This window comes from Dermochelys coriacea, chromosome 1 (assembly GCF_009764565.3).
Source record: "Dermochelys coriacea isolate rDerCor1 chromosome 1, rDerCor1.pri.v4, whole genome shotgun sequence".
NCBI lineage: Eukaryota > Metazoa > Chordata > Testudines > Dermochelyidae > Dermochelys > Dermochelys coriacea.
The window spans coordinates 214,169,415-214,185,158 of NC_050068.2; the positions used below are offsets into that span (position 1 = coordinate 214,169,415).

Sequence of the window (15,744 nt, forward strand, 5' to 3'; positions counted from 1 at the left end):
TTTAGGTGCCCAGGCTCTCTATACAATGTATGGGGAGATTTAGACCCCTAAGAAAGGGATTCTCAGAAGCCAGCAAGCCGAGTGAGGAGCTGCCTAACTTAACCAATAAGAAATGCAAAAGAAAAGTAGGGGGCTTAGGGCCCAGATCAACTGAGGCCCTTCAGTGCCTAATTCCCACTAATCAGGGCCTTAGACACCTGACTGACAGGCATGAGGCAGACTACTATCTCTGCTTGGGATTCTCAGCTGGGGCCCCTCTGCTGGAGATAGGTGCTTAAGCTAGGTCAGCCCCTTCTCATCAACAAACAGAGAGACCCCCCTACCCCATTATAGCCAATTGCACAGTAGTTAAGATACTCACTTGAGAAGTGGGAGACCTAGATTTTAATTCTTGCTTTACCTGATTTGAGGAGGGACTTGAACTCAGGTCTCCTACATCCCAGGTGAGTGAATGAGTTACTGGCTATTCTTGGGTGGGTTCTCTCAATCTCTCCTGTTCCACTTTGAATAATTAAATAGTAGCTGGAGCAGGAACTTGAACCTGACTCTCCCACATTCCAGGTGAGGGCCATAACCACTGGGCTATAAAGTCAGTCTCTTCTTCTTTCTCTCTTTGTTCTGAGGCCCCTGAAGAGGCAGTTAGATACCGAAGCACCTTTGTGAATCAAGCCCTCTATACTGCAGTTCACTGTCAGTAAAATGAGGATAATAATACCAGCTAGTCTCACAGGACTGTTGTGAAGCTAAATTGAGGAATGTTTGTGAAGCACTCAGACACTATGGTAAGAACACAATAGCAACATCCAGGAGGAAATCAATAATTTTGCATTGTGGAAAGCTTGAATATGATGTGGTAAATAAGTCCTGAGACCACACACATTGACTAAGGATAAAAAAAAATTGAACCCCCCGTTCAGTGAATAAAGAAGGAGTCCTGTGGAGAAAATAATATGTGAGCATGTAACTAAAGACTGTATCATAATGCATACGAACGGGGGGGCCCGAGAATTAAGGTTTAGGGCAGGGGCAACCTTATGTCTGGTATTTCCTAACTTTTCAGTGCCTAATTTTGTAACCACAGTGTTCTTTTTCTGGTGGTTTTTTTGTTTGTTTATCATGACATTAAAACTCTTCTGCCAGCTGTTGTCAACAGCAAAAAGCATTGGGTTCAATTATCAAGTAGTTCTATCTGAAAACTTAACAACACTGGCTTGAGCCCTGGCCCCCAAACCTGGGAAAATTAAATATCCTCTCCTCTCCTCTCTACCCCTATTCCCCTCCCCAAGCATCCTTGATAGCATCCCCTGCACAAGCACTGAGTATGTTGTACAAACAAAGAACATTTCATTGGGGGAAAAGGGGCATAGAATAAACTTGGGAAAGCCAATAATAAATTAATCAACAATATCTGTATGTATGTTTCTATTCAGATTGTAAGCATTCAACAAGGTAAAACATTCCTGCAAGAGCCATTTTCCACCCCTCACTCACTGTTTGTTGTCCAAGGTTTTTGGAGTCCAGAATTTGGATAGGTCTGTCTCTAACCCCTAAGGTAAACGCTAGCTGGTTTGCTTCTGGTCTACCACCTAATCCAATAGTAGTAATCACAGCTGTTATTGATTGCTGCATAAAAGGGCTCTCAGTGGAGTTCTTCAGTTATACTACTGGATTCTATTATAGCTTTAGCAAAGAACTATTTCTACACCTCTCCTTTATAAAATCTTCAGAGAAGAATCAGCAGCATTCAGGACCCAAAGAGAATCCTTGCCATGTAGAATACACTCTTGTAACAAAATAATTAATTTTTTTTCTTGATTTATTTATAGGTTTGTCCAGGCTCTCCTACCCAATCATACCAATCTCTAGGTTTGGTCAGGGTGACCCCTCCACCCCAGGCACAGTTGGTGTGGTTGTCTTGTCTTTCATTATCTGACAGGGATAATAACGTTTTATTACCCTCAAACCCAGAACTTAACTGAATTTTGACCAAACTGCCACATAACAGAAATGCAAATAAGGCCTGGCCCATTCAGTAATTTCCCCTTGCCTGCCAATAGATGGCAGCAGAGAGCTCTCTTCCCTGCAGAGGCTTGGTCTACCTGGAGTTCTCAAGCAGCTCTGGGCCACTTTTCACCCTGTTAACCAACAGGTGTCAATAGTGATCTCCCTGCTCTCTAGGGCTTCAGGCCACAAGGCTTACAAATAATATACATACTTTAATTTGTCTTCAATCATTTGGTTAACATTCATTCAAACCATTTTATTTTTGGCACCCCTTTGTGAGCTTTAACTGTCTCTGTTGTTTTGTTGCTTTTTCCTTTTCCAATTAAATGCATTTAAGTGCCACTAAACACTTGACAGTTTTATGGAAGATACCTTCTTCCCCCTTACTGGCAGTGCAGCTCCATTGGAGCGACACTGTCAAATACTCCTCCAGTCTCCACTGCTCCTGAAGAAGTCTTCTCAAGGAATATTAACTGTTCAGTAAAAAGAAAAGGAGTACTTGTGGCACCTTAGAGACTAACAAATTTATTAGAGCATAAGCTTTCGTGAGCTACAGCTCACTTCATCGGAAGTGAGCTGTAGCTCACGAAAGCTTATGCTCTAATAAATTTGTTAGTCTCTAAGGTGCCACAAGTACTCCTTTTCTTTTTGCGAATACAGACTAACACGGCTGCTACTCTGATAACTGTTCAGTGGATACTGCAGGTTGATGGATGGGATTATAAACATTCCCCAACCCTCCCTCCCTTCTCCATTCCTCCACAGAAACCAGGGGGATAGCACCATGGAAGCTTCTGACCCCCAGTTCCATCCAGGCTGGAGTGAGCCACATAAAAGGGGTCTTCTCTGGGTGTGTGTATGATCTGGACCAATGTCTAAGATGCTTTCTAGCTTTCTTTTACACTGGCAGATACTTCTTCCCCATTGCAGTTTACTCAGTAATTTTCTTAATTCTCTAGAATTAGCTTTCAAGGAATCTAATACCTTGTGCTGCGGCTTTCCTTCCTGTGCTAAATGAAAGAACCCTGTGGACATAGATTCCAAGCTTCCTTGTATTTTCACATTCTCAGTTAGTTCCTCTCTAACAGTAAGTAGTGGATACAGTTCATCCCTTCATCTTTTCAGGAAGAGATTGCCTATTAGCATGTGCATTTGGACTTATCTCAACCTCTTTCATATCCCTTCCTCTTTACCCCAGCTTCACCTGCCTTCCTACTTACCTTTATATGTCTCCTTGTAGTAGGGCCAACAGTCTTTCTACGTACGTCTGTCAATGTCTTTGGAATGGGCCGGCTGGCCTCCACCCAATGCTAGATTTTCATGTGACTGCCCCACCTGTACTTTCCAAGAAGTTGGTAAACTCACCCCAAGTACAGATACACACACTAACTCCTCTCCTCCATTCTGCAGCAAAGCGTCTGAGAAATGGATTTCCAGCTCCACTATACTGCCTCGGTCTGACCTCTTTACTTCAGTGTTGAGATAAGTCCAAATGCACATGCTAATAGGCAATCTCTTCCTGAAAAGATGAAGGGATGAACTGTATCCACTACTTACTGTTAGAGAGGAACTAACTGAGAATGTGAAAATACAAGGAAGCTTGGAATCTATGTCCACAGGGTTCTTTCATTTAGCACAGGAAGGAAAGCCGCAGCACAAGGTATTAGATTCCTTGAAAGCTAATTCTAGAGAATTAAGAAAATTACTGAGTAAACTGCAATGGGGAAGAAGTATCTGCCAGTGTAAAAGAAAGCTAGAAAGCATCTTAGACATTGGTCCAGATCATACACACACCCAGAGAAGACCCCTTTTATGTGGCTCACTCCAGCCTGGATGGAACTGGGGGTCAGAAGCTTCCATGGTGCTATCCCCCTGGTTTCTGTGGAGGAATGGAGAAGGGAGGGAGGGTTGGGGAATGTTTATAATCCCATCCATCAACCTGCAGTATCCACTGAACAGTTAATATTCCTTGAGAAGACTTCTTCAGGAGCAGTGGAGACTGGAGGAGTATTTGACAGTGTCGCTCCAATGGAGCTGCACTGCCAGTAAGGGGGAAGAAGGTATCTTCCATAAAACTGTCAAGTGTTTAGTGGCACTTAAATGCATTTAATTGGAAAAGGAAAAAGCAACAAAACAACAGAGACAGTTAAAGCTCACAAAGGGGTGCCAAAAATAAAATGGTTTGAATGAATGTTAACCAAATGATTGAAGACAAATTAAAGTATGTATATTATTTGTAAGCCTTGTGGCCTGAAGCCCTAGAGAGCAGGGAGATCACTATTGACACCTGTTGGTTAACAGGGTGAAAAGTGGCCCAGAGCTGCTTGAGAACTCCAGGTAGACCAAGCCTCTGCAGGGAAGAGAGCTCTCTGCTGCCATCTATTGGCAGGCAAGGGGAAATTACTGAATGGGCCAGGCCTTATTTGCATTTCTGTTATGTGGCAGTTTGGTCAAAATTCAGTTAAGTTCTGGGTTTGAGGGTAATAAAACGTTATTATCCCTGTCAGATAATGAAAGACAAGACAACCACACCAACTGTGCCTGGGGTGGAGGGGTCACCCTGACCAAACCTAGAGATTGGTATGATTGGGTAGGAGAGCCTGGACAAACCTATAAATAAATCAAGAAAAAAAATTAATTATTTTGTTACAAGAGTGTATTCTACATGGCAAGGATTCTCTTTGGGTCCTGAATGCTGCTGATTCTTCTCTGAAGATTTTATAAAGGAGAGGTGTAGAAATAGTTCTTTGCTAAAGCTATAATAGAATCCAGTAGTATAACTGAAGAACTCCACTAGAGCCCTTTTATGCAGCAATCAATAACAGCTGTGATTACTACTATTGGATTAGGTGGTAGACCAGAAGCAAACCAGCTAGCGTTTACCTTAGGGGTTAGAGACAGACCTATCCAAATTCTGGACTCCAAAAACCTTGGACAACAAACAGTGAGTGAGGGGTGGAAAATGGCTCTTGCAGGAATGTTTTACCTTGTTGAATGCTTACAATCTGAATAGAAACATACATACAGATATTGTTGATTAATTTATTATTGGCTTTCCCAAGTTTATTCTATGCCCCTTTTCCCCCAATGAAATGTTCTTTGTTTGTACAACATACTCAGTGCTTGTGCAGGGGATGCTATCAAGGATGCTTGGGGAGGGGAATAGGGGTAGAGAGGAGAGGAGAGGATATTTAATTTTCCCAGGTTTGGGGGCCAGGGCTCAAGCCAGTGTTGTTAAGTTTTCAGATAGAACTACTTGATAATTGAACCCAATGCTTTTTGCTGTTGACAACAGCTGGCAGAAGAGTTTTAATGTCATGATAAACAAACAAAAAAACCACCAGAAAAAGAACACTGTGGTTACAAAATTAGGCACTGAAAAGTTAGGAAATACCAGACATAAGGTTGCCCCTGCCCTAAACCTTAATTCTCGGGCCCCCCCGTTCGTATGCATTATGATACAGTCTTTAGTTACATGCTCACATATTATTTTCTCCACAGGACTCCTTCTTTATTCACTGAACGGGGGGTTCAATTTTTTTTTATCCTTAGTCAATGTGTGTGGTCTCAGGACTTATTTACCACATCATATTCAAGCTTTCCACAATGCAAAATTATTGATTTCCTCCTGGATGTTGCTATTGTGTTCTTACCATAGTGTCTGAGTGCTTCACAAACATTCCTCAATTTAGCTTCACAACAGTCCTGTGAGACTAGCTGGTATTATTATCCTCATTTTACTGACAGTGAACTGCAGTATAGAGGGCTTGATTCACAAAGGTGCTTCGGTATCTAACTGCCTCTTCAGGGGCCTCAGAACAAAGAGAGAAAGAAGAAGAGACTGACTTTATAGCCCAGTGGTTATGGCCCTCACCTGGAATGTGGGAGAGTCAGGTTCAAGTTCCTGCTCCAGCTACTATTTAATTATTCAAAGTGGAACAGGAGAGATTGAGAGAACCCACCCAAGAATAGCCAGTAACTCATTCACTCACCTGGGATGTAGGAGACCTGAGTTCAAGTCCCTCCTCAAATCAGGTAAAGCAAGAATTAAAATCTAGGTCTCCCACTTCTCAAGTGAGTATCTTAACTACTGTGCAATTGGCTATAATGGGGTAGGGGGGTCTCTCTGTTTGTTGATGAGAAGGGGCTGACCTAGCTTAAGCACCTATCTCCAGCAGAGGGGCCCCAGCTGAGAATCCCAAGCAGAGATAGTAGTCTGCCTCATGCCTGTCAGTCAGGTGTCTAAGGCCCTGATTAGTGGGAATTAGGCACTGAAGGGCCTCAGTTGATCTGGGCCCTAAGCCCCCTACTTTTCTTTTGCATTTCTTATTGGTTAAGTTAGGCAGCTCCTCACTCGGCTTGCTGGCTTCTGAGAATCCCTTTCTTAGGGGTCTAAATCTCCCCATACATTGTATAGAGAGCCTGGGCACCTAAACTGGAGCTGAGAATTCCACTGGGTAGTAGGGCACCTAGGAGTTAGACTAAAGTCCCTTTGTGTATCTAGCCCAGAGAGATTAAGGCTAACTTGTTAAGTGTCCGCTAATTTTGGATGCCCAATTTGAGACACCTAGTCTCTGATTTTCCAGAGTACTTAGCACCTTATGTTCAAAGCACAGCTCACATTGACTTCAGGTTTAGTTGTGAGCACTCAGCACTTTGCAAATCTCCCTCCAAGTGTCTCATGTTGGGCACTGAGAAAATGACGACAAATAGACAATTAAATGGCCAACTGAACATTTTGGTTTAAGCAACCATTATTGCCAACCTCAAAGCGATCAAAAATAACGAGTCAACTCCAGATTTTTAGATTTGAGGTTTTTTTACTCTGTCTTTTGATTTTTTTGAACTCCACATGTCCCTCCCTAGTGTGCGTGTGACAATAAGTGTTGCCCACTTACCCTATACATTTGGGAAAGATGATTTTGGCCACTGCTGAAAAACCTCTCACCCTCACATCTGGCCATCCCCTGCCCAGCAATTAATCCTGTCCCCCAGTCTCACCTACTAGTTTTGTCCCCACCCAGTCCTCCTCTCAGTCCAACCTCCCCAGCTCCCATCACTTCAGTTCTCCTCACAGTCCCTTTCAGTCAGCTACCCAGCCTCACCTTTGCTCCTCTTAAGGTTCTTCAATGCCCCCCCAGGTTGGTGGGGTGGCAGTTGTGTCCCCTCTCCCCCTTCCCTGGCTGCTGGGCTCTTTGCTGACTCCTCGTCCTCCCCTCCCCACTCCCATGAGAATGGGGAGTGGAGGGAAGAGACTCTGCTGGCTTCTAGCAGGGCTGAACTTCACGAGGGGACTGGAGCTCTTCACATCATCATGAGACAAGTCCCAGCCCTGTCTGAAAACCCATTACTTACCCCAAAAAAACCCACCAACAACCCTGTGAGAGTTGGCAGTACTGAGTGACCTGCCCAGCATCACCCAGGAATTCTGTGGCAGAGGCAGAACCCAGGATGGCATTCTATTGCCTTAACCATGAGACCATCCTTTCTCTTCCTCCAAATCCCTGCCTCATTCACTGTTCACCTTCCAGCTTCTGCAAGAAATGAGTACATACAACAGCTTCATTCATTATACAATCCTAATTAAATCCCAGATCACTGTCCATCCTCTGCACTGAATGAGGGAAGAGTCCCGTAGAAAAGAAGTATGGTATCATGTAACTGACTATATCACAATACATATGTACAAGGGGGCAGAATTAAGGTTACATGGACAGCCTTAAGTCCAGCATTTCCTAACTTTCCAGTGCTTGACTTTGCAACCATCTCATTCCTTTTAAAATAAGGGTTTTTATGTAATTTCATGAAACAAACAAACCAAAACACAGAACACAAAGCTGGGAAACAGAAATCCATCACCTGGAATGATATTAACTCCCAAATGGGGTCATCAGCAGTGTTTGCATTTTTAGCCACAACACAGAGCTCTGCTACTTGAGGTAACTGATAGCAATAGTAGGCTGTGTATGTGGATCAATACATCTTGCCAGTGGGTTTCACAGCTATTTACTGATAGCACAGGAATGTAAATGCTCAGCACTCCTTGAGTTCAATTCCAGGTTCTCAAAGGGAGCATGCTGTAGTGGTAATATATTATTTATTAGTAATAATAATTATTATTAATTTGTATTTCTGTAGCATCTAGGAGCCCCAGTCATAGACCAGGACCCCATTGTGCTAGTCAACGTACAGACGCAGAAAAAAGATGGTCCATGCCTCCCAAGGACTTAAAATTTACTCTTCTGCCCCCACCCGACCTCCACCCCCTTCCAAAACGGTCTCTGTTCCTTTCTCCTTCTACCCTCCCTACCTGCACTCTAGCTCCTGCCCACCTCCCACTCTGCCCTATCTATCCGCTGGCTCTTGTCCTCTTCCCCTTATTTGTGCCTCCCTATATACCTTCCAAACCCTTCCCCTCTCACTGCCTTTTACCCAGCTCTCGCCTGCTCCTGTATCTTTCTCACTCTACTGCCTTCTGTTTCACACTGCTTCTCCCCATCCCCCTTGTGACTAATGCTCCCCCTGGGTCCCCCACCCCCTCTGCTTTTCTCCACTCCTCGGCTCCTGCAACCCCCTCTCCCCATATTCCTTCCTGCCTCACCCCACTTCATTCTAAATCAGGCTCCTTCCTCCTTCTTCTCACTGCCTCAGTACCAGCAGGAGGAACCTTGAAAGCATAGGAGAGATTGTTTGGCCTGCCCTAAATTTTGTTGGCTGGTGCTACAATGTCCCAGAGCAGCCGAATCCAAGTAAAGTCCTGCTCAGAGCCCTGGACTGGTTGCTCTGTAGGGATGGCACCTATACAGTCTATTCAGCAGGTAGGAACTGAGAGGGGCTGAAGCATGCTACAGACAGAATCATGAGAGAATTTAACAGCCAAACTCTAAAAAGTCTCTACTGAGCATATACAGACTGATGTGTCAAAGGATCATAACTTGGCCAACTCTCCTGCCCTTCCCCTCCCTGCCCCCCAAGGAACTTCCCTTGACCTTAGGATGACTTTCCCCTGCCAAATTTCAAGTCCCTGATCCAAAGCATGGAGGCACTAGAGCTTCTAAAATAAATTCTTACAACCAATTCATTAATTTGAGGAAAATACATCTCACTCTTGGAAACAGCAACAATTTTTGCTGAAACTTTCCAAAAATATTCAGACACCCAGCATGTAAAATTTCAGCCTAAATGGATAAAGTTTGGCAAAGTTATAAGCAACTCCAGGGTTCTATAATGGGAAATATCCGGCAACCTTAACTGCATCACCTATAATATCAGAGGAAAGCAACTGATGCACTATTGGCCATTTAGGTCTACTAATTAATATAGAGAGGCATGAAATTAATGACTTGGATATACCTAAGATGACAAACTTATTTTTAAAAATTCATCTTCAACAAGAAGAATAAAGAAAAAATTAGAAAATTGACTACGAGGAAAACCTTATTAAAGCACTTATTCATTAAAAACTAGGAAAAAGACAGCTTGGAAATATAAAAGATACAGATATCAGCCCCCACAAATATGTATCATCATTTATTAAGGGAGTTAGGAAATGAATTTTCTGTAGCGCAAGTAATTGTTTTTTGACAAGTCATGGAAGACTGGTGAAAAGGAAATGTACCAATCTTCAAGAAAGGGAAGAAGAATGATGCTGGCAATCACTTCCCTGATACTCTTATTTCCCCTATTAAAATAATTTGACAAATATTAAGAGAAAAAAATTGAGAGAAGAACGTAAAAGCCATGAGCAGGAGGGCTTATAACTGTAGATTTTCCTGGACGGATCTGAGTAAATTGTTTTTTTAGACAAAACTGCACAATTAATGGAAGGAAGGAAACCAGTAGCAACAGGTTTGGATTTTAATACAGCATTTGATTCAGTGTGTCACAAAATCGTACACTCAAAATTAATACAAACTGGCTTGGATGTGAATACTCATATGGAATGAAAATTGCAAAGGGCTATAACAATTATAAAATCGAGTTGAGGGGAGTTGTAAGCTCTTTGGAGCAGAGATCATCTTTTTGTTATCGGTGTGTTCAAAGACTAGCACAATGGAGACTGTAAAAATCACCATCATCATGATTTAGAAAAGGGAAAAAACAATACATTAATGAAATTTGTAGACAGACTCCAGATGTGAGTTCGAATATTGATGTCTAAGTGGTCAGCAATAATGCTAATATTTAATGATGCATTAACTCTGAAGCCTAATGAGATCATTTGCATATCAAAATAGTTCACTATTTCACTACTGATCATTTTAGTAGAAACAACTGCTACTTTGGTATTCGCAAAAAGAAAAGGAGTACTTGTGGCACCTTAGAGACTAACATTTATTTGAGCATAAGCTTTCCGATGAAGTGAGCTGTAGCTCACGAAAGCTTATGCTCAAATAAATTTGTTAGTCTCTAAGGTGCCACAAGTACTCCTTTTCTTTTTGCGAATACAGACTAACATGCAGCTACTCTGAAACCTGTACTTTGGTATTGTGGATTTAGTTTGTGATTGAGGATAGGGCACTGTTACAATTTTTTCCCTGCTCTGACATCCGTCAAGTCCAGAGCCGCCTTCAAGGTTCACAAAAAAATTCAATGCAAAATTTTGCATAGTTCAAACCAGCACCAAAGTGCTCACTAGCAGAGAATGCCTCATCTTAGAACCGAGGCATGTTATCAGTACCTTGGTACTCTTCAGCAGGGAATGCTCTTAAAAGAAATTAACTGTCTGTTTGGCAGAGTTCTCAGTGAGCTGAGGTGTAGCTGGACATCAGATGGGAATAACAGGTGTATAGGCCAAGAAGAACCACATTCCAAGTAGGTCTGGCCTTGAAGTGCAAAGAGCAGTGGAGGGCCTGAATAGCCCACTTCTGGGATAGGTTAGCGGCTTGATACCAGGGGACAGGTGGCAGCAGGATCAAAGTAGATGTAGGTTCACACTTCTACCTCCTGGGGAAGGAGAGACACAAGACGGGGGTAATGAAGGGAAGGGGAGACACTAGGACCTTGTCTACACTACATGGTTTTGTCGAGAAAAGTCAGCTTTTATCAACAAAACAGCGGACGTGTACATACTTCTCTCACCGATGTCGCTCTCCTGCTAAGCCAACATAATAAAACCACCTTGACAAGAGGCATAGAGCTTTTTGTGACATAGAGTGATGCAGCGTTAGTATAGATACCCCACTTGGTTATATCGCTCTAATAGGCCTCCAGGAGGCATCCCACAGTGCTCATCATGATAGCTCTGGTCAGCAGTTTAAATTCTGCTGCCCTGAAGCTATACAGGTATGCCCCTCTCCACCGTTTAAAGGTCCAGGAATTTTTGAAATTCCTCTTCCTGTTTGCTCAGCCTGAGAAGTTCCCAGAGCATCTTCCCAGTTGACCATGCTGGCTTTCTGCAGCAGATGTGCTCCTGAGTGGAGCACACCAAAGCTGTTGGATCTGCTGAGTATATGGGGAGAGGAGGCTGTGCAGTTGCAGCTTCGCACCAGCCATAGGAATTTTGATACATGAGCAATGACTTTGGATGTAATCAGCTGATGCAAGGAGTGTTGTGTGGACATGCTCCACAGATGTTATTAAAGCAACTTATGATCATTAACAAAACTTAAGTTGATTTAACTCTGTAGTGTAGCCATGGCGTAGGTGGCAGAGCAGTAAGGAGGAAGTGGTGGGGAGTGAAGTGATATGAAGAGAGGGTAAAGAATGAGGATGGAAGAGGTCAGCTAAGTGGGAGACAGAAGCATTGATGCAAGGGCAACAAGGACAACACTATAAGGATTTGGGGAATGGGGGAAGGAGAGACAGATGGAAAAGCTCAGTAAGGGGGAAAGGAGAGACATGAAGGATATGTCTACACTGCCCATGTTACAGAGCGGCTGCAGTAGTGCTGTGACGTGGGCAGTGTAGTCACGGTTTATTGCCGGGGCTCCCGGAGATTTAAAAAAACAACCTTGAACAAGGGGTAGTAGCTTTATCCCAATCTTGGTGATAAAAGACTGTCTATATGGTTGCTTTTCAGGACTAAAACTTTTGTCACTCAGGGGTGTGATTTTTCACACCCCTGAACTAATAAAGTTTTATTGCTGAAAGTGGCAGTGTATTCACAGCCAAAGACAGAAACAGTGACAGTAGGAAGCTGAGACATGAGATGGGACAGCAAAGGGTTAAGAGGTGGCAAAGATAAGGCAGGCAGTGAGGAGGGGCAATGAGAGGGGAAACAACAGAGAGATAGAGATATAAGGGCAGGGAGTGGGAAAGAGACCTGACACAGGAGCAACAAGGGGGAGGGGAAGGAGACAAGGAAAAGCAGGCAGAAGACAAAGGAGAAAAAAAGACCTATTATTTATTATTACATGACGAGAAATGCTCCTATCAACATTGCCCTGAGTGCTGTACAAACACACAGTGCTTTCCCTGAATAACTTAATAAATTGGCCAAACCGGACAGTCTCTACATAAAAGGATAAATGGACACAAATCAGATGTCAAGAATAACATTCAAAAACCAGTTGGAGAACACTTCAATCTCTCTGGTCACTTGATTACAGACCTAAAAGTCGCAATTCTTCAACAAAAAAACTTCAAAAACAGACTCCAACAAGAGACTGCTGAATTGCAATTAATTTGTGAACTGGACACCATTAAATCAGGCTTGAATAAAGTGGATGGGTCATTACACAAAGTAAAACTATTTCCCCATGTTTATTCCCCCCCCCCCGCCACGCTCCTCACATGTTCTTGTCAACTGCTGGAAATGGCCCAATCTTGATCATCACTACAAAAGGTCCCCCCCCCCCCTTTCCTGCTGGTAATAGCTCACCTTAACTGATCACTCTCCTTATGGTTTGTATGGTAACACACATTGTTTCATGTTCTCTGTGTATATAAAATCATCCTCCTGTACTTTCCACTGCATGCATCCGATGAAGTGAGCTGTAGCCCACGAAAGCTTATGCTCAGATAAATTTGTTAGTCTAAGGTGCCACAAGTACTCCTTTTCTTTTTGCAGACACAGACTAACACGGCTGCTACTCTGAAATTAATCTAAATTATTATTTATTCTTATTTAGTGATTTCAGTCGATGCTACCACGAGCCTATAAGAAAGGTTAAAGGAGAAAACAGAAGTTGATTTTCTGAGGGACTGGGGCTCATACAGCTCCTATTGTCCTCATAGAGAGCAGCTGGGTTGACAGCATTTTTGAAAATCAGGCCACATAGTTAGGTGCATAAATGTGAATGCAGAAGTCTAACTTTATGCACCTATATTTTAAAAGTCTGGCTTTTGGGCACAGTCAGTTTCACTCTTTTCCCTGTGTAGTCAGTCAGTTTCCCTTGTTTGTGAAGGTTTTTTAAACAGCAAGAGGAAAGAAAACACTTTTTTAAAAACATAGGAAAATGCAGATGTAAATACCACAAAATTTGGCAGGACGACCCCAGGGGCATCGGTAGGACATCAAAGTCCTTTTCTCTTTCTCTCTTTTTTTTTTTTTTTTTTTTTTTTTAAACATTGATTAGATTTCAACTCCTTGTTTTAAGGTAGTGGAAAGTTAATTCCAGTCACAGATGTTTTTTTGTATTGTTCTGGCAGAAAAAAATGGGCCTGGATCTGGTCTCCCACTGATGCAAGTTAGGAAAGAATCCACTCAAACCAGTGGATTTGCACTAGGGTAAAACTAGGCCCAAGTTGCCCCTGTGCTGTGAGTCAGGCAGGACGCGGGGGGGGGGATCCCTTTACCCTCAGGGGACTGCAGCGTGTGGGTGAGGGGGGGGGCAGGCAGTACACGAGCGCCGAACTGGGCCCCCGGGGGGGCAATATGTCTTGTCCTCGTGGGCCCTCGGGCTGTGTCAGTTCAGCCCCCAAGCCCTGAGGCTCATGACGCGCACGGCTCGCGCACTCGCTCCTCTGTAACTTGCCCTGCCCCGGGCGGAGCTGCCACACGGGAGGCGGGGCTCGGCTGCTCTGGCGGCGCGGCCCCTTTAAATGCTAATGAGGCCGCCCCAGGCTCGGGGCTGGCCCTCGCTGACTGTATTAAAAACTTCGGCGGGGCCATTTTGGGGGCAGTAAGACCCAGCGCGGAGCCCGAGCGACCCAGCCCGAGCGCGAGACACCGACCCCCCCCCCCCCGGACGCGCCGCGCGCCAGCACGCGGCCACCACCGACCGCCCGGAGAGACGCAATGAGCGAGGCGGCGCAGACCAGCCCCGCGGCGGCGGCCCCCCCCCTCTCCCACCGGCCCCCCCGCCGCCGCCGCCGCCGCCGCCGCGACGGCCTCCCCGGCCCAGGACGCCAAGCCCAAGAGCCCCGCTAGCCCCAGCGCCCCGGCGGGCAGCGCCAGCGGAGACGCGGCCCTCGCCAGTGACAGCAGCAGCGCGGCCCCCGCCGCGGACACGGAGAAGAAAGTTCTGGGTGAGGCCCGGCCCGGGGGGGGGCGCGCGGGGGGCCCGGTGACGGCCACAGAGCGACCCCCGGCCCCGCCCCCGCCCCGCCCGAGCGCTCCGCCTGGGGTGGGCGCGACCCCCCCCCCCCCGGGGCGCGGGGATCCCAGCCCGACCGGCCGACCCGGGACGAGACCTGGGAGCGGCGGGGGGGGGCCCAGGGTGTGAGCTGGGCCGGGCCGCCCCGCGCACGTGGAGCGGGCCGGGGGTCCCGCCTGGCCCCCGCGGCTGCTGTGGTGTCCGGTGCGGGAGCGCGCGTCCTGCGCCCCGGCTGCGGCGGGTTCGCTGAGCTGACTGGTCCGCTGCGCCCCCGGGACTCGCGGCCGCGACCTGCCTTGCTGCGCGGCCGGCCAGGCCCTTTCCTCTCTGCTGCGCGGCCGCGCCCCCCGGGCGGGGGCGCTCACGAGAACGTCGTAGAAACTCTCCGTGTGAACAGGGCGCGTCGGACGCTGAGCCGCGCAGCGCGCCGAGCCGAGCCGAGCCGGGCCCGGGCCCGGAGGCCAAGGCGCCGCCAAGCTGTAGGAAGTGCAGCGCCCTTCCCGGGAGCCGGCTGCTCCGCCCGCGCTGCTTTGTGGGAAGCCTCCTGCTGTCAGCAGGGACTGGAGTGAACGCCACGGGGGCGGTCCTCCCTGTGTCTGAGATCGGGGGCGGCGCTACAGTTGTTCGCCCTGCTGTTGCAGCTTGTTGGTCTCAGGGTATTACAGAGGCAAGGTGGGTGAGGTGATGTTGTTTTTTTTTTTATTGAACCAACTTCTGGTGAGTGGGACAAGTTTTTGAGCTACCCACCCCTGAAGAAGAGCTCTCTGTAGCTTGAAAGCTTGTGTCTTTCACCAGCAGACGGGTCCAATAAAATATATTACCTCAACACTTTGGCGTTTATAGTTGATATTCAACATCCGTTTGGCTAATGGAGACAGACTCGTGTAAAGGAGGTTTCGTGGTGGGAGGAAAAGATCCTAGTGTTGGGAGATCTGCTGCTTCCTCTCACAAGTAGCTTCTGTTTCCCATCATTCTTTTTGGGAAGATAGTGAGTGGCCTGCCAGTCACAGTGGGCATCAGAAGTGACCCTGTGGGGGACGCATGCTCCTGTTTCACTTGACTCGCCATGATCTGAGACACTGGGATACAGACTGTTGTCTGTTGTTTGTCAATGAATTCCTTAAGGACTTCTGAATGTCCTAAGTGAAGGATGGCAATTCCCTAGCACCCTAGTGCAGGGGGGTCAGTACTGAGAAAGGACCTGGAGCTTGGCCTGGTGTAGGAGGGCTTTTTGAGGATATTAAATGTGATGGTAGCAGCG

General features: G+C 46.0%; 1 protein-coding gene across 1 annotated transcript in view; it reads left to right on the forward strand.

The window, feature by feature from the left end:
• Positions 1-14,046: 14,046 nt before the first annotated feature.
• The window catches only part of YBX3 (Y-box binding protein 3), a 36,598-nt gene continuing 34,900 nt past the window's right edge, over positions 14,047-15,744 (forward strand). Inside the window, 2 exon segments of the mRNA XM_038405699.2 lie at positions 14,047-14,223; positions 14,225-14,415. Coding sequence (XP_038261627.2) covers positions 14,186-14,223; positions 14,225-14,415 — 229 coding nt within the window. The 5' untranslated portion in view covers positions 14,047-14,185.